Here is an 18,241-nt window from a genome sequence, read left to right as displayed (position 1 = left end):
TAGTTCCAAATCAAATATTGCAGTAAAACTATACAATTAGCAATGAGCTAGATATATGTGGTATGGACGACCAGAGATAACGCCTGATCATTGAAGAGTCACTAGAATTCGTTCACTGCCATGTTTTATTTACATTTATAAAACTACAACATCCATGCATCACCCCAAGGTCATAGTCCATCAAATCACTTCCTGTGCCAGGATCTCTACCTATCAGCTGACGGGAGAGAAGGTGAGGGTGTTACTTTCTTGAGAAGTGGCTAGTGTTTTTTTTTTTTATTATTATTTGTTAACAATTCTTCAATTAATCTCAATGAAAGGTTAAAACATTTCTCCCGATAACTTGTACAGACATACATATGAGTCCATTGACATAATTTTTGATTTTTGGTTCAAGACTTCTGAGGTAGCAAGCTAGTTAGCAGGCACTGGTATTTCTCTTTGCAATAGCGGCTGCAGCATGTAGCTGCTAACACAACATTATACCACGTTTTGTGTTTAGTTGTTAGGAATAACAAGTCCGTTAATACAAGTTACGTCAGAATATGAGAGAAACGTAGAAATTGTATTAGACAAAGTATTTAACAAAGATCATGGATACCAGTGTTTGCAGCACCATGCCTTAGATAACGTCACGTTGCTCTTTAGCAGAAATCTACTTGCATCAGCATATTAATCCCAGGAACTACAACAATTAATAATATATTTCTGTATTCCATGTACAATGCATATTTATATGCATGACAAAACTGAAGTGTATTGTAATTGCTTGGCTTGAATATTATCTACTCTTAATGAGTTTATTAATGACTCCTCCACAGTGTTGGGAAGAAACGTTAACGTTAGTAAAGGGTGTTTTTTGTAATGAGCATTATGCTTTCACTCACTGTTGCCAGCTGTAATAAATTACAACTAACTTCTCAGTAAACGTAGTAATCTGATTCATTAGAGATTAGTCAGGAACCAACGGTCCTGTTGTGAATAACAGCACAGGTGGTGGTTATATTTCCCTTCTTGTCAAACTTTGTTTTAGTTTGAATTAAGGCTCCTATGCGGTCGCAATGCCCTTGGAGGTGAGTTGGCCTTTCCCACAGTGCCCCCGACTGGGATGGAGGCTGTCCAGCTCCCTGGTAATGGGCATGGTGGGATCCTATAGCTTCTTATGGACCAGTGAGTCTTCCCCACATATCACATTTACACACAATCAAGAGTTGTAACTGTTACTATAAAAGAGGCTTTAAGTTTGCAGTTGCAGTCTTTTTTATCTCCATTTGTCTTGTCATGACTCTTGATTGCAGGATACATGAACTGCATGAAAGTCCACAACCAGAATGTTCTCCTGGACTTAATTGATCAACGTCCCAAGGACCGTCCTCTCATCACTCTGTCCAATCATGAGTCCTGCATGGATGACCCACACATATGGGGTAGGAGACGTGTTTTGACACTATATTGTAGACTTTTACTGTTGTGTATGTCCCTTGCTGAATCAGAAAAGCCATGGCAAGTTGTAACTGCATGTATAGCAATGCTAAGTCCAGAAAATCTTATTTACATGGCACAATTCATACTAGGGGTGTAACGGTACACAAAAATCACAAAAGTCACGGTTCGGTTCATTTTCGGTACAGCAAGCCTGTAGGTACTGCTAACTTAAAACGGACAATATGTAGGGAACATATTCTGCATTACAAAGACTTAATTATGAGTTATTTGTACACTATTAGCACTTGTGGTTTAGTGCCTAGTTCCATTTGAAAAGAGCATCTTTGATAAGTATTATTAGGAGTGAATAACTGTTCTTGTGGTACTACCACCTTACAAGCCCCATACTGAGCCATGCATATTTAGGTCATAATTCATATGTAAACAACTTATTTAATAACTATGAATAAGGGGTAATTAGGAGCTTACATAGGGGGAATTCTTAATTAAGGGTCTAGTAAAGGTAGAATAAGGTCTTGCAGAATAAGGTATTAATTAGTGACATATAATGACTAACAAATGGCTAGTATGCTACTAATATACATGTTAGTAGGCAGCTAATTATTGGTGAATATGCGTGTCTTAATATAAAGTGTTACCAAGAATGCTTGCTTTGTGAGGTTACCAGCTAATGAAGTGTTTTTGTTGTTGTCATTGTAGGGGTGCTGAAGCTTCGGCAGTTGTGGAACTTCAAGAAAATGAGATGGTAAGTTTGCATTAAAGGGGCAGTACCAAGTTGAAGAGAGAAGGTAAATGACCAGGATGTGACTTAATTAGCATCATTTTACCTTTTTAGTTAGATTAATATAGTGCTTGTTTAGATGGCTTAAATTGCTCTCCTGTATGTGTCTGCATCTTTACCCTGGCCATAGGACCCCTGCAGCCTCTGATATCTGCTTTACCAAGGAGTTCCACTCACGCTTTTTCAGTAGAGGGAAGTGTGTACCAGTGTGTCGAGGTGAGGCGACTTCTCTTCCCCAGGTGCTTTTGAAAGTTGTGCAGTCATGGTGTACACTGCTTTTCAAAGGTTTGGGATCACTTGCTTTTGAAGAAAAGATAGAATTCTTTGGTGCCATTTCCTAGTCAGCCTATAAGGCTTTAAGTGTTCAGGCACTGTCTGAATTCAGTCAGGCATGGGATGTGCTGTTTTAGAATTGAAAATGGGCAATATGCCCATAGGCCTACAGTTGAGGCCAAAATGATTAGCCCCCCCAGGAATTATGGAACATTTTAATGTTTGCAGCATTAATAAAACTTGATATATTCAAACCTTCACCAGTGCTATTTAGTAGCTTTTGGTACATTTTGGAATATAAAATACATTTTTAGCCTTGCTTTATATCAAATATAGTGAAAAAGGGGGTGGTCAAAAATATTAGCCACCATGATGGGGTGGTCAATAATATTACCCCTCATGTGAATTTTTGCTTTCAAAACACACCTAATTAACCAATCAGCTTTCAAACCACACCTGTGCAGTCAATTCGCCTTATTCACCCGGCGGCCAGAACGAGGTTACAGGGTACACTGCCCAAAAAAACTCACTGAAGGTTTCCAGAGCTCTGGCAGGCCAGCGAACCCTTCTTTTTCTGTTTGGCAGTTTGCAAACGGAGTGCATTACCACCATCTGCTGGACTGAAGTGTGATGGGAAGTGTACCCTGTAGCCTCGTTCTGGCCGCTGGGTGAAATAAGGCGAATTGGCTTCCTAACACTTCTGCATTCAATCAGCATTAAAGGACTCCAAGGAACAGGGAGCTTGAACCCATTATTGAGAGGTACTACTTTTACTCACCATGCCAAAGACAAAGGATATCAGTCTTGAGCTCAGAAAGAAGATAGTGGAGGCTCATGATAAGGGGGAAGGCTATACTGCCATTTCCAAGCATTTCACAGTCTCTAGAACCGCTGTACCTTGCATCATTGCCAAGTACAAGGAGACAAACTCTGTAAGATACAAACCTGGGCGTGGCCGTAAGCACAATATTTCCAGAACTATGGAGATGAAAAATAGTCAGAGATGTCAGGTAGAAGCCCGAAGCATCTGCCAAGATGATTGTTGCTGACCTGGGGCCCATTGCACAAAACTAGAATAAGGGATTAAGCCGGGATATCTTGGTTATCCTGGCTCAATTTATCCGTGATCCGGTTGCACAAAAGCAGGAGAGGGGGCAGCAGAATATGTTATGGTATAAGTCACCATGGCGATTTATTCTGTGGAGCTAGCCTGCTCCAGACCAGGCTAAGTTCCAGGATCTATTTAATCTCATCCCTTATCTCAGTCAGCAGTCACCACAAACGGAAACCAATAGTTATTCCACTGCCCACTACATATTGTTATCACATATAACTAGACCCACTGTCATTATTTAAACATTTGTGATCATTAATTAACTTTTACATATCGCCATTTCCGACCTGTCATGCGACAATGTGACGTCACAAGAGCGCCGTAACCATTTTGTGCGTGGTGGTCGCGACACTACTGTAGTTGCAATATTCTCCTAAACAGAGGTGTTGCTGTTTGTTGCTGTTGTGAAAAGGCTATCGCTACCTACTTTACACCGTAGAAGAAGCAATGAAGCCGCTCTAGTTGCCATGGTGAATCTGTGATCGGTGGCGGGGTCTCTTTGAGGGAGCCGTGAGTGCGCACTTATCCAGGATAGGTTTCACCTGGCTTGATGAATCCTTATCTGCTCATCCTGGCTTGGTCTTTGCGCAACCAATTAAGCCTGTACGCTCTTGTTTTGGATTCCTTGAGCGCAGCTCAGTAACTTATCCCGGATGTCTTAATTCTGCTTTTGTGCAACGGGCCCCTGGCCTCTTCTGGAGTTGATGTTTCAAGAACACAGTTGTGCTGTCCATTGTGGTGGGCTTCAGGGCCATCGTCCCAGAAGAACCCCTTTACTCAAAGAGCGGCACATCACAGCCAGACTGAGGTTTACCTGTGAACATTTGAAAGGTAAAGATGAGTTTTGGAAGTCTGTGCTTTGGTCTGATGACACTAAACTGGAACCATTTGGGCCCATGGATGTTGCTTATGTTTGGCGAAGAAAGGGAGATGCCTTCAACCCTAAGAATACAGTTCCCACAGTAAAACATAGTGGTGGGAGCATCATTCTGTGGAGCTGTTTTGCAGCCTCAGGCACAGGGAGCCTTGTTTGGGTGCATAGCATCATGACAAAATAAATTTATGTTGAAATTTTGAGGGATAATATGCAGAAATCTGCTCATAGTTTAGCCTTAGGTCATCGCTGGGTCTTCCAACAAGACAATTACCCAAAGAATACATCGACAGACATTTCTGAGCGACCTGAAACTTTTGAAAAGCAGTGTACATTATGTAACTGAACCGTAAGTTTTGTAAGTGATATGTTACTTGTTAGAGCCTTTTCCTATATGTTAGCCCCTCTCTCGCTTCGCCAAGAATGCATTCAGAATGCGTTCTTGCGCTCAGAATTAATAAATTATCCCATTTTATTGCTCCCTGTTGTTAAATGTAATTTTCTGTGATATAAAGTAAAATGAAAACAGTTGCTAACAGGACTTGTGTCACAGGTGATGGGGTTTATCAGAGAGGCATGGACTTCCTTTTGGACAGACTCAATCGAGGGGATTGGGTACATATATTCCCTGAGGGTATGGAAAGTGAATTAGACTACTCTGCAGCTTGTAGTCTTTATGCAGTATGCAGTCATTATGCTATTATCAAACATTGGATTTACATTTAGTTAGATAATTTTTTATATTTTTGCAGGAAAGGTCAACATGACCCACGAGTGGATACGGTTGAAATGGGGTAAGACTACTTTTACCTTGTCATATTTTTTTTTTCCCCGTAAATGTTTTATTCAACATCAGTTTTGTAAACATGTTGTTTTTATGCTTCTAATTCTAGGTGTGGGAAGATTGATAGCTGAATGTACTCTTGATCCAATTATCTTGCCTATGTGGCATTTGGGTGAGTTAGGCTACATTCGCATTGCAAGCCTTAATGTTCCATTCAGAGTTTTTGCTCAAAATACACAATTTTTTTGTGTGGCTGTTTTTTTAAATGTGGTCAATATCAGACTGGTGACAGTCCTGAACCGAACTGACTCAAATGTGCAAATGATCAAAATCAACAAAACAGCATGCTACCTTATAGAAGTACACATGGAGACATAACAGTGTCATTTATGAGTGAGTCCAACCGATATGGGATTTTAAAGACCGAACTGATCTGTTAATCTGATATTCATTTTTAACAAATACAATGTAAAAATATACTCTAATATTTAGTGCATTGAACTGAACAAGGAGGGACATTGTGTTTAAATAGGTCTAACTATCTTCCATCCAAATGAAAGGCTCATATACAATAAATTATGAAATAATTTAATTATTATGAATAATAACGTCAGGTCTTTGTTCTTATTTGTGGTAAACACCTTTGTTACGATAACTTTCAAGTTATTTACTTTATGCTTTATGATGGTATTTGTTGTGTTTTTTACACACCGTTAACAGCTTTAAACAGTGTGATACTAAGGAAAATTGCATAATGTAAGTTATTATACGGCTCTTCACAATGTAAGTAGAACGCTCCATTGACTTGGATGGGATTTCCCAAAGTACTACGGTCCTTATTTGCATCTAAGGACATCTGAAATAGTAACATTTTCATTCAAAAGTGAAGGCAAACGGTTGATCAGCTGTGTTCTAAAAAACGTTTAATTTAAGTTCAGCGTGTGTTGCAAACTATTTTTCGATTTCTCAACAAAAGCCTCAACGAAACGGTAACAAATAAATGTAAAGAGACATATCGTGGAGTTTATTTTTTTGTTTTGGCAAGTAGCCGTATAATAAGCTGGATAATGTATAGAACGCCGGTCATTATTGGGAAAATAAGTCCCTTCAGGGCAAAGCAAGACCCCTCCTGTGGCGCGTCAGTGTCCGGTTCGCCCTGTCGGGACTTATTTTCCCAATAATGACCGGCGTTCTATACATTATCCCTTACATAACGTCCATACTCTCATATGACATAAGGCTTGAACACATTGCAGTTATTTAAGCCACAGGGCCATATCCGTGCCATATCGCCACCCATGTTAACAGGTTACAGAAGCCACAGTGCCTCTGCCATATCCGCGTCTCAGGCATGGCTTAAACCATGCTGCAACCACGACCCAGCTAGAGAATAGAAGGGACGCCTATTTTCTAAACTGCGAGCAGTTCTGTGCAGAAATACACTGTAGATAGTCTATATATAATATAGTCTATATATACTATAGTTGATGGTGTTTAAAAGGGGAAGTGGAGGTCACACGTGTGCTATATAAAGTAGTAGAAATAGGGTGACCACCAACCAGACTCTGAAAAGGAGGAAGTTGTGTCTAAAAGTAAGGAGAAATTGGTCAAAATGAGGATCGATATTTGGCTTTCCTTTACTTAATTTTAAAATAGTTATCAGCTGTTATAAACGCCAATACAGATAGATCGACAAATAGCCAATATCACCGATAATATCAGCACACCAATTTATTGGTCAGGCTCTATTTATAAGTTGGTGTGCAGTAAAGTTATTTTCTTTGCATATTTTGGTCGCTTCATTGGCTTGAGTCTTTAGCTTATTTAAACTTGGCTTTAAGGTTCGACAGTGCAGCAACATTTCACTCCATAGGATGGGATGGGATAATGTGAACGTAGGCTCAAAATTGGTGAATCCACTGCATGTTCATTATGGTTTCACAGTTTCTTTTGCAGTCAAACTCATTTTTGAATTGTGATGTTAATGTTTTAGTAGCATCTTTATATAGATGTCAGCACCTATCATTTCTTATCGTTTCTGACCTGTTTCAGGTATGAACGATGTCCTACCCAATACTCATCCCTACATACCCCGGACTGGAAAGGTGAGAGCACTAAAAGGTTATTATTGACCTACAGTATGTGATTCAATTAGGTTATATTATTATGATGAAGAGAAATAACCCAAATATCACATAACCCACTCTTGCAGCCAATTACAATTTATGTGGGGAAGCCTTTTACTGTGAAACACCTTGTGGATTCGCTAAAAGCAGAAAACAAAAGCCAGGTGACTTGTATGGTTTTCTTTCCAGCATACAGGCACCTTTCTCCAGGCGTATAACCTCAATAACAATCAATTTGCTTTGACACAGATGGAGATGAGGAAGGTCCTCACAGACTTCATCCAGGAGGAGTTCCGCAGCTTAAAATCCCAAGCGGAGGCCCTGCATCAGCGGATACAGAACCAAGGATGAGGCCTTGGCTGGCACTTTCGACTACCCTCAGGGACAAGGCTGAAGAAGGCCAGAGCATATGACCAGATCAGCCAGCCTCCTGAAAAATCACATGTATACACACACACGCATACATACACACAAACATACATACATACCAGACCAGACACTCACCACAGCAGCAGGTGGACCACAAATATATCTGATACTCATCAGATAGCAGGATTCCTTTTTTACAGTTTTCTGATTATCCTGTCCCTCTTGAAACAATCCCAGCTGGAACAACAACTGCAATGGGCTTTTTAAAAGTGCATGTGCCAAATTGTTTAGCCTGGAAGCTGTATTTACCCTGAGTGCTGAATAATGAAGACATGTCATGTACAGTTTAGAGGCAATCACTTTCTGATTGCCTCATTAACATTACTGAGTGTCTCAACCAAGAAGTGGACTTGTGAAGGAACTTGGTTGTGAAGGGGAATTAGTATTTTTTATAACTCACTATTTAACAGTGGTGTTTCCATGAGAAATGTATGCCCATTTTTGCCAGTTTTTCAAAAGTTTCAAAAATGTAGTTGCTATATTTAGATTTTTGAGGCAGTCAGTGAACTATATATACACTACTCACAAAAAGTTAGGGATATCTGGCTTTCGGGTGAAATGTAATGTTTCAGTACAGAAAGTGTTGGACATGTGCATTCAAAAGTTTAGAAAAGGTCACATTAAGTTCACCTGTAAAGAGTATAATGGATTTTAGGTTTATCCTAAAATTTCACCCGAAAGCCGAATATCTCTGACTTTTTGTGAGTAGTGTATGTATAGCGAATATACACGTTTCATATCTATAAGTGCGGTCTATGCCAGGTAGACTGAAAATGGCCTAAAGTGTCTGTTGTACATCATTCATTGATAACCTACTTTACAATGAAATGTTTCTAGTGTATGCAAATTTACAGCCGACTGAATCATCTCCCCTCTAAAATTATCTGGCATTAGTATTCTATCAGACTGAAATGGTTTTAGTTATTGCATACTGAGACTCAGCAAGTATTCTAGTTGATATTTGACTTGCTGATGTTTAAGGTTTCCGAAATTGTGCTTAAATTATTGATGTAGGAGTATTTATGTTGGTGCCATGGTTTTTCTCTGTGCCCTTTCCACTTACTTGTTTGTAATAGAGCAGCTTGGAATGACTAAACTGTTTAATAATTTACCTCATATTTTTATAAACAGTTATTTTGAATTACCTCTTGATTCTGTACCCTTGTGCACCCCCCCCCCCCCCCCCCTCTTTTTTCCCCCATCTCACCTGGCAGATAGCACCAAATGGATTTTGTGTCCGTCCTGTCAGCATGTGATTAAAACTCCGCCTCAAGTCAAATTGTTTCACTTTACCTACAGTGAATAAAATATTTATTTGATAATGCCTCAGAGTCTTGGAAGCAATGCAGTCAACACTAACAGTGTTACAAAGATGGCACCGAAAAGGGCTCAGTTTAGATTATTTTTGTTCGTTGTTCCTGGAAGGTGCTGTCCGTTGTCTAGTGAATTACTTCTATACTCTTTGGTGATAGCCTTGGTACATTAGAGAAACATCTAAAAACTTTGTAATCAACATCCAGCTATTTAGTCCAGTTAGCTGACCCATAGGCCTTCTTAGTATTTTTTTTACTTAGCATTTTTTTTTTTTATTCATGGTTATTGTTACTACGATTGTAATATTGTTATTTACTTGTGGCCTCCAAACAACTTAGACGAGATTTGGGAATGATTCATGAAAGATTAGAGTCGTTTAACTAATGCCCCCCCCCCCCCCCCCCCCCCCCCCCCCCATTCAAGCTTTACTCAAAAGACTACAATCTTTCAAAAATCTTTCCCAAATCTTGTCAAAGTTGTTTGGTGTAAGGAGGCCATTAGTTGATTTGATCTTACTAGGTTATGTATTGTTTATTATTTTATGATGAAGCCTAAGTCCCTTTGGTTTGTCGAAACGTATGTACACAGAAAACAGGAAAGAGGTGTTGTGATCCTTGTATTTTCAAGTCTCTGGACCATGGTCTGGACCGTGTAGGCTACTTTGACAGAATCTTTACCACGTGACTTATCCCTACAGCTCCAGAGAGCACTCAAAGCAACGTCAACAACGTCATTCGTTGAGGATCCTGAAGATGGCGGACCGAAAAATACTCAGCTGTAGCATCATTTTTGCAGTGTTATTTTACGTTGCATCTTTCGGGAAATGCAACGACCAAGTACCTTTGATGATGTGGTCAAGTGCAGGGTAAGGGGAACATTTATTTTAAACACCATCAGTGTTTGTTTTTCAGTTTACTGATGGTAGCTGTCCAGTGCTGCAACCTGCTAAGCCTAGTTAGCGTTAGCCACCTGCAGGGATGACATTTTGTCATTCATCGCAGTTCACTATGCTGGGGTTTCTTTACATCTATTTCATACTCCGCTCGTTGACATACCAAGACTGGATTACCCCAAATGTACTGCATTAGAATCCAGAACTGTATGTATTGGACGCCAATATTATAGAAATGATAGCTAGCTATCCGTCAAACATCTTCATCGGAATGAATCCGTTAGCTAACGTACCGAGGTTCGCTTATGCCTCGTTAAAAAGAATTAGCCTATCGTGTCTACATACTGTTTATTCTCTAATGTATCAATTAAAAAAATCAAGCTGTAGTCTCCTGTCAAACTTGACGAATGCCCCGTGTTTATTTCCCAGCTCCCCGTTGCAGTCTCAAACGCCACCGGCGGCGGGGCATATCGTTTCCAGCTCTCAGCTGGAGTCCTACCTGAAGACGGCTCTTAGTAATACCCCACACAACGTACTGCTCTTCCTGCAGGACAAGGTAGCCTTTACATTTGTGTGACAGGATATTCGAACAAACATGGCACCACACAGACTTTCCCTCATTATACACCTGAACTGACTCAGACCTAGTAATTAAAACATAACCCAAGTGTCTAACACATACATGGGAATTTTGCCAAGCTAATGTCAGTGGCGTCCACTGTAATACACTAGGCCCTACTTCTGTTGTTTGGCATTGGTGATGCCTCCTCACTGTTAGGCTTAACACCCAAAACCTACTTAATTACATGGAAGATGTTACATTCTTGGGTGTAATTTGTGACGTGTGTACCCCTGTTCAATGGGGAATTTGAAGCCTGGTGTAATATAAAACAAATGTTTTTTTTTTTATAGTTTAATCTTTAGAGTGCTGTTTTTTAATATATTTGTGGAACATTTAATTTGTGAAAAGGTGTGACCTGTCTTGTGACCAGTGCTTCACATTTGTGTGCATCATCTGCAGCTGACTTCCTTGTTTTGCTTTTGTTTCCAGTTGAGTGTGGATGATTTCACCATGTATGGAGGAGTGTTTGGGAACAAACAGGATAGCGCCTTCTCAAATCTCGAGGTACACACAGGCTTCAGTCCTTTTGCTCTCATCCATTGGCCCTGTTACTGCGCCCTCCTTTGCCCATGCAAGAACTGCACACAAATGCTGATAATGAGTTAACTAGCTGGAAATGTAAGGCTCATTGCCTAATTAGCCTATAGCCTTGAAAGAAAATATATATATTTTGTGACTGTCGTCTTCTGTCAGTGCATTTGCATATACTTCCTTGAAGAAGTCCTGAAAGACCATGTAAGAGAGTAAGGGAGGCAAAATCATCACATAGGTTAAAAATGAAACGCATTTTGCTAACCATGCTTTCTTCAGACATACTCAAATTGATTGAACTCAAAAAAGCCAACTCAACAGATTGACATCAGTCTTTGTAGCTACAGCACAGTCCCTCAAACGCTGTCCTTCTGCAACCTCTAGGCGGCGCTGCATTCCTCCAACCCTCTGATGCTGCCGTCGGTGGCTCGTCCTGTGGCCAATGCTGTGACGGGGATCCTGCAGGAGCAGCTGGACACGTCCCCCCTCTACATGGACCCTGAGACCCTCGCACAGCTCCGACTCAACGCATCTGTTGCCGCCCTGCTGGTGTTCCGCCTTCCCTATGCCACAAGGTAATTTCCGTAAGAGAACAGAGCTCTGAATCTTGGCTGTTCCTACGCCATTGGAAATCTTCAATTAAGTTCTCAATTCCTGCATGAAACTCCTGCAGTCAGTGTTGACACTGCTCTTGATACAGCCTTGTCAGGAGAAAAGTGTGTAACATTACTAGGTCGCCCAAAGAGCAATTAATGATTACACTTCAACCTTTAGATTGCATTCCCATATGGTACTTTAAGGTTTGATTAATATTGGAGTGAAAAAAAAAAACTGTATCACTCCAAGTGGGAATGCGGTATAATAAATAAGGTGTGTACAACCAATCCAGGGTGCTCCTGATGAGTATCCAAGTTTGCACAACCAATCCAGGGTGCTCCTGATGAGTATCCAAGTATGCACAACCAATCCAGGGTGCTCCTGATGAGTTTATCCAAGTATGCACAACCAATCTAGGGTGCTCCTGATGAGTTTATCCAATCCAGGGTGCTCCTGATGAGTTTATCCAATCCAGGGTGCTCCTGTAGAGTTTATCCAAGTATGCACAACATAGAAAGGTAGAAATGTATACAGATAAGGAGGCCTAAGAGCAGGATCAAGACATCCTTCCTTAGAAAAAATGTAAATTCTCTCCATATCATCCTTAAAAACCTCTATGTAGTGATTGTGTAGTGCTTTCAAAGACCTTTTGGTGATGAAATGGCTTTGATTGTTCACTTCTTGCACAGTGCTGATATGATGTCTGCTAAAGAAGTCCTTAGTGGAAACGGTAAGCACAAGACTTCTGTTTCTTTGACTCTTTCTATTGTTTGTCTGAAATTGTTGAACTTGTTAAAGCTGCTTATTTTCTGAATTTATACATTTTTGTGTAAATAAGGTAATTAGAATAATATGCAATATTAGTGGGATAAAAAGGTGCTGATGTTGACATTGGTGAACTGTGTTTGTTTTCCTTGTCTGTAGATGAGGTGATTGGTCAGGTCTTGAGCATCATGAACAGCCAGGCTGTCCCTTACACTGCAGTTTACACAGCGCTGCAGCCATCTCGAGTAAGTAGCTCTCTGTGTCTTACACCATCCTTAGTACAAGTGTACCAACAGTACAGATGTACCTCTATAGTATTTCTGAAGACTAGTTCACTCTGCTCCAACCAAAAAACAAATGACAGCAAATCCCAACACAACATGTAAATGTTGACTGTTCTTGGATCAGTGTGTCGTCCCTTTTAGTGTGTCATACATTTAGTTTCTCAGAAGATTCTGACTCGACCACCGTTATTAATAGCCGAAATATCAGGGTGTCATTGAGTCTATAAGTGTGGTGTAAACTCAGTATTCTCCACCCAGCAGCAAGGTTAAGGATGCTTGTGATTGTTGGAGTAGGGTGTGGAAGAGACTTTCCATTTGGTGCTAGATAGCTCTCTGGTGTGGGTGTTCCGATGACTCCTTGACTGTCTACCTCCCTCCACTCTTCTCTAAGGTGATCGAGGACTCCTCCCTAGCCGTTCAGTCTGTGGGAGGACGCTCCCTCCTGCAGTACCGCAACAAGGGCTCCAGGCGTGGTGGCAGCAGTGAGAGGGCCAGGGAGAGGAGTGGCTCAGAACCCTACCCACCCGTGGAGTTCAAGGAGAAGGATTCCCCCTGCATCCTGCTGTGGGCCGAGAACCTGACGGTCAGCTTCCTCAGCGATGGCAAGTGGAAGAGGCACGACCTGTCCCCGCAGACCTTTGGAGAGGGGGCCTCCGTCACGCTCGCTGGCTCCTCCTGCAGTGAGAGCAACTCAAAGTAAGGGGAGCACAAAGATACTCTGATGTAATCCGCCACAAGCGTACAGCCTCTGGGCTCTCTTTGGTAGAATCTTGATTCAGCCACTACTGATTATTTTCTTGAAACCATCAAAACGTGTTTAGTCACACTCTTCAGTCAAGTACGTCCAATGCAATTAATAATTCAAATTTTTCTTAATATATATGATTGTATACAATACTCAAAATATTAAAATGGCTTAACTGTTTGGAATTGAAGTTCCCCAAACTTCAAGTATTGCATGCTATATGACTGAAGAAGAGTGTAAAACTTGGTTCACACACTGACACACTTTAAACTGAACACTTCACACTTAAGTGACCACGGAGAGACTTTCAAAATATTCTGTTTATTCTCAGACTGGTCCTGAACTATGAAAACGTTCTTGGATTCCGTTCTTTCAAAATGATGTGAGTAGAAGTAAAAAAAAAAAAAAAAAAGACTCCTTGTTGATTCACTTCTCCTGATTCACTTCTCCCACTCGGACCCAAGGGCATGAGCTGTAACTTCCTGTTTCCTCTGTCTAGCTTTGCCATGAGCCAGCGCCACTACAAGGTGTCTGCTCGCCGCTGGTTCACCCTGGACGAGGTCATCCTGGAGTACGAGGGCAAGAAGGCCACGTTCAACGCCAGCCGCTCAATCTACGCGCCCGCCGAGTATTCATACCGCTGCGAGTCCGTCAGCAGCTTCCGCTACGCCCAGCTCACACCACGGACGCCCAAAGACGCTGCTAAAGACTGGAGGGTGTCTTTCGAAGACTTCCAGGTAGCTTGGACTTTGGCTGCTTGTGATAGCAGCTTCTGTCTTTTCAGTGCAGGGGAAGCATAAGGAATATAAGATAATCAAATTGAAAAATGTGATGAAGTTTACACTCTGGCACCTCCAACATGTTACATGTTTCATCCAATGCCATGTTTAAAAAGAAAGGAAACAAAGATAGGATTGACTGACTTATTTGGTTTTGGAGGACACCTTGATGGTATCCGTCTTTGGGGGAAAAATCAAACGGTACAAGCTCTCCTCATGGTTAAAATATCCTCTTGTGTAAATCAGCAGTCATTCACCATCTCTCTTCTTCGCTTTCTGTCGGTCACAGATCCAGGGCTTCAACCTTTCCAAGAAGGAGTTCTCCTACGCCAGTGACTGCGCTGGCTTCTTCACACCGGGCATCTGGATGGGTCTGCTGACCTCTCTGCTGATGGTGCTCATCCTCACCTACGGCCTGCACATGATCATGCAGTTGCGCACCATGGACCGCTTCGATGACCCCAAGGGACCTGCCATCTCCGTGCCCCAGACCGAGTAGGAACAGCCAACTAAGCAGCCGGCCAGCCATTGAGGCAGTGGTGGCTCATTTAAACCCCATGCTCTCCACTCCACCCGTATACCCTCTCCTCTGTCACTCTCCCGCTCCCACCTGTGTGTGTGTTTTTGCCTTTCAAGCTTCATGTCCAAAGTCGTCTCGTCGCCTCTCCCGTAGCGTGTAAGGCCCCTCAACACTCATCCACCACATTCCATGCAGCTTCAACATTCTTCTCTTTTGTTTGCTTGTTTACTTTTGCCCCTAATTGCTTGAATAATTTGGTTGATACATTCCACTTATTTACATTATGTAACACATTGTATGATGTTACATTTTGTTTGTTTGTTAATTAATTTATTTATTTATTTGTGAGTGTCACATTGATTAGAAAGGGCTTGTTTACATCCTCACTGTTGAGGCCCAAACTATTTGCTTCTAAGGATACACCAGAGAAGGGAAGTTCATCTTACTTTTGGTTATTTGATTAAAGAAGTTATTTTACATTACCTGAGGGAAAAGGTAGCCAGGGTAGATCTATTAGCTTCTGCCACCTTTTACCAGATCTTCCATGTGTAAACGTTAAACATCTTCACAAATAGGATTTGGTTGTGTTGACTGGATAGATAAGCCTTCTTCCTTTCAACCTTAATCTATTGGCAACAAAAAGGTAATAAGGATTTGAAGAAATTATTATTAGACATTATTAGCAGCCATGTGCAATACACAAGAAGGGACATTGTCATAATTTTCATGTTTTTTGTTTTTGTCTTAATCAGCCTTTCATTGGTGCAACACTTGTCTACAGATGAATTGTGTTGTGTTTACTACATTTCAATCATTCAATGGGTCCTACAAAATCATTTCAAGCATGGATACATTATTTTGTTTGTTTGTTTACCTGGGTGTAGTAGTGTTTAAAAACTTCAAACCACTGCAACTCCACGCAAGTCTGGTAAAAGCATGAGTAGTTCTCCTACAGGTCATCTTTGGGTCAGTACTGAGGGATCCAGGTCCTCAAGAGGCCTGTGCTGCTGTGGGCGGTTTTTTTCCGAAAATCACTGTTGTGCTACGACCACAATGACTGAAACAGATGGCAGAGGCTATCATGCAACTATGACCGTTCCACAGCAAAGAAAACTTTTCAGAAACCCAGTCTTACGCTGTCATTGCGCTGAATTGCCCATACGCAGAAGTCTTTGCTCAGGCAAAGACAGAGCATTTCATTTCAGGTCATGTTTCAGAAAGAGCTGCTGTCTCAAATCGTAGGAGATTTTGATTCAGAGATTTACAGTGAAACTTCACATCATGCTTTTACCAGCGTATGTGCAAATGGTTTTGCTTTTGGTGGTATGCGATATTAAACTTGCTGTACAGTGAACAATGCTTACTCCATGAAATGAGTTTTGAAATATTGTAAATATGAAGAGATGAATATATTGCTGTATTTCAGTTAGACATTTATTTAATGGGTAAATCCTTGACATGTGTTTTGTTGTTGTGTGTGTGTGTGTGTGTGTGTGTGTGTGTGTGTAATGACCGTAGCTGCCCTGTAGTTGATGTGTTTGTATGGCTCGTCTGATCACTTCTGCTTAGAGGGAATATTGGAATGCTGTTGTCAAGTCATATTACATTTTAAGGGAGAATCATCAGCTGTCATGACTCAATGAGCTGTGACGCACTTAACAGGCACTGCAGTTGTGTAGCCCAGGTAACGTTAAGGGAAATACTGAAGATAACCAGATGTCTAATGTGTTGTTTACTTGAAAGGGATCTGATTGTCCAATTGGTTATTGCTGTGAATTGATTCTTATGTATGTTCTCAACTGGTTATAACATTCGGAACATTCTGAAAGACTAGGACAGATTATTTGAACAAAAAAGGACTACATAATTCTTGTTGAATGTTGTGAACACAAAATGCAATAAAATTGTGTGGGGAAATTTTTTTTCTTAATCTTAATATTTCTAAATAAGATGTGACTTTGTGTCTGTCATAATAATAAGCTACAAATCACACCGTAAATTCATATTTACCTTCATTGTATTCTAACTAATTACCATTTGATTTGTGTATCATACAATCACATCACATAATGCCCAGGAAAGGGTGTTATGGCTGTGTATGTTAGGCCCATCAATAGTAGTAAAAGTGTGCCCCCTTGTGGTAAAAAAATAAGCGAGGCTGGAAGATGATGTACATGCTGTAATGGAAGGATCCATGTTATTTTTGGTATATGAAATAATGTAACTATGTCAAAAAGGAGCAGATGGTCTTCCCTTAAAAATGGATACAGAGCAGCTTCTGCTTTAATTACCCAGGGCTCGGAGACGAGACTTGTGTCCCTGTCCTGTGTGTATGTGTGAGCGTGTGACAGCTGAGAACAAGGTAATTGAAAATGATGCTCCTCTCGGGGGAGGTTTCATTCTCAGCTGTCGGCACACTGTCATGATCACCGTCTGAAGGATGTTTTGAGAATGTCTGGGTCAGGTACAGGATTAAGAGGCCCAGACAAATTACACTGGGAGATAATAATAGTCATGTTTTGTTCTTATATGAGCATGGTTTTTGAGAAAGTTTTGAGTTATAACTTTGGAATTCTGATTTTATTAAATGGCATGCAAAAATAACTGCTACAGTACTTCAAATGTCAAAGCTGCAGTTTTGGAGGAATTGTTTGCAGTCATAGGCAGGAAACAAAATATTTTCTCTTTTTCTCTTTTTTTCTAAAATCTTTTTCACTATGTGAGTCCAAAAAATGTTGGTTGTTGAAAAAAAGTTTTTATTATATTATTCTATTCTAAGTTGACTCTGACAACCTCCATTCAGTACTGAATGTGGTGAAGATTCTCCATCCCACGCCCTCCCTCAGGATACCTCATTATTTCAGTGTATTTCTGCAGCTCTGAAACAGGGATAGATATTACTGTCACTGTGACACAGTGATGGCTGCCTGGGCTGAAGAGAATACACGATTCAAGGAATCACTGTGTGTGTGTGTGTGTGTGTGTGTGACAGACATGTCCATCAGTGTGTGAAGACAGACATGTCCATCAGTGTTCAGTTTGTGTGGTTACAGCTGATTTTTGGTACTCCTGTAAGAGTGTAAGTAAATGTTTGTGTGGTGGTCCAGTGTTGCAACACACAGTGCACGTTTGGCACGTTTGACACGTTTCATGCTCCTAGAGTCTCTCATTGATATCTACTGTATGCAAATGCTATCAAACTCATGTCTAAAGAATGGGAGTAACTTCATTGGAAGCCTTGAGGCCACAGAATAGCATGATTCATGCAGCTATCAGCCATATGAAACAAGCCTTGACCAATTCTAATTCAAATTTCTCTGTTTACTCTGCCTTAATGATTCAGTATTTGTCCCTGATCCTAAATC

General features: G+C 40.8%; 2 protein-coding genes across 3 annotated transcripts; both read left to right on the top strand.

Annotated features, from left to right (window-relative positions):
* Nucleotides 1-179: 179 nt before the first annotated feature.
* tafazzin (tafazzin, phospholipid-lysophospholipid transacylase) lies at nucleotides 180-9,144 on the top strand. 2 transcript variants are annotated; one of them, XM_042097634.1, is made up of 11 exons: nucleotides 180-232; nucleotides 1,034-1,170; nucleotides 1,299-1,427; nucleotides 2,146-2,191; nucleotides 2,358-2,443; nucleotides 5,042-5,122; nucleotides 5,241-5,282; nucleotides 5,382-5,444; nucleotides 7,325-7,377; nucleotides 7,485-7,562; nucleotides 7,648-9,144. In XM_042097634.1, the coding sequence occupies exons 2-11, from the start codon at nucleotides 1,062-1,064 to the stop codon at nucleotides 7,747-7,749; spliced, it is 789 nt and encodes a 262-aa protein (XP_041953568.1). In that variant the 5' UTR covers nucleotides 180-232; nucleotides 1,034-1,061; the 3' UTR covers nucleotides 7,750-9,144. The 2 variants fall into 2 exon arrangements, with proteins under 2 accessions (XP_041953568.1, XP_041953569.1); XM_042097635.1 differs by lacking the exon at nucleotides 180-232 and adding an exon at nucleotides 300-320.
* A 703-nt stretch (nucleotides 9,145-9,847) lies between these two features.
* On the top strand, nucleotides 9,848-16,793 carry atp6ap1a (ATPase H+ transporting accessory protein 1a). Its single transcript, XM_042097626.1, has 10 exons — nucleotides 9,848-10,006; nucleotides 10,463-10,589; nucleotides 11,085-11,159; nucleotides 11,571-11,761; nucleotides 12,473-12,513; nucleotides 12,708-12,793; nucleotides 13,224-13,528; nucleotides 13,909-13,959; nucleotides 14,077-14,314; nucleotides 14,646-16,793. The coding sequence occupies exons 1-10, from the start codon at nucleotides 9,894-9,896 to the stop codon at nucleotides 14,853-14,855; spliced, it is 1,437 nt and encodes a 478-aa protein (XP_041953560.1). The 5' UTR covers nucleotides 9,848-9,893; the 3' UTR covers nucleotides 14,856-16,793.
* The last annotated feature ends 1,448 nt before the right edge of the window (nucleotides 16,794-18,241 follow it).

This window comes from Alosa sapidissima, chromosome 7, assembly GCF_018492685.1.
Source record: "Alosa sapidissima isolate fAloSap1 chromosome 7, fAloSap1.pri, whole genome shotgun sequence".
Classification (NCBI taxonomy): domain Eukaryota; kingdom Metazoa; phylum Chordata; class Actinopteri; order Clupeiformes; family Clupeidae; genus Alosa; species Alosa sapidissima.
Note: the sequence above shows the minus strand (reverse complement) of the source record. Positions and strands in the feature narration are given on the sequence as shown.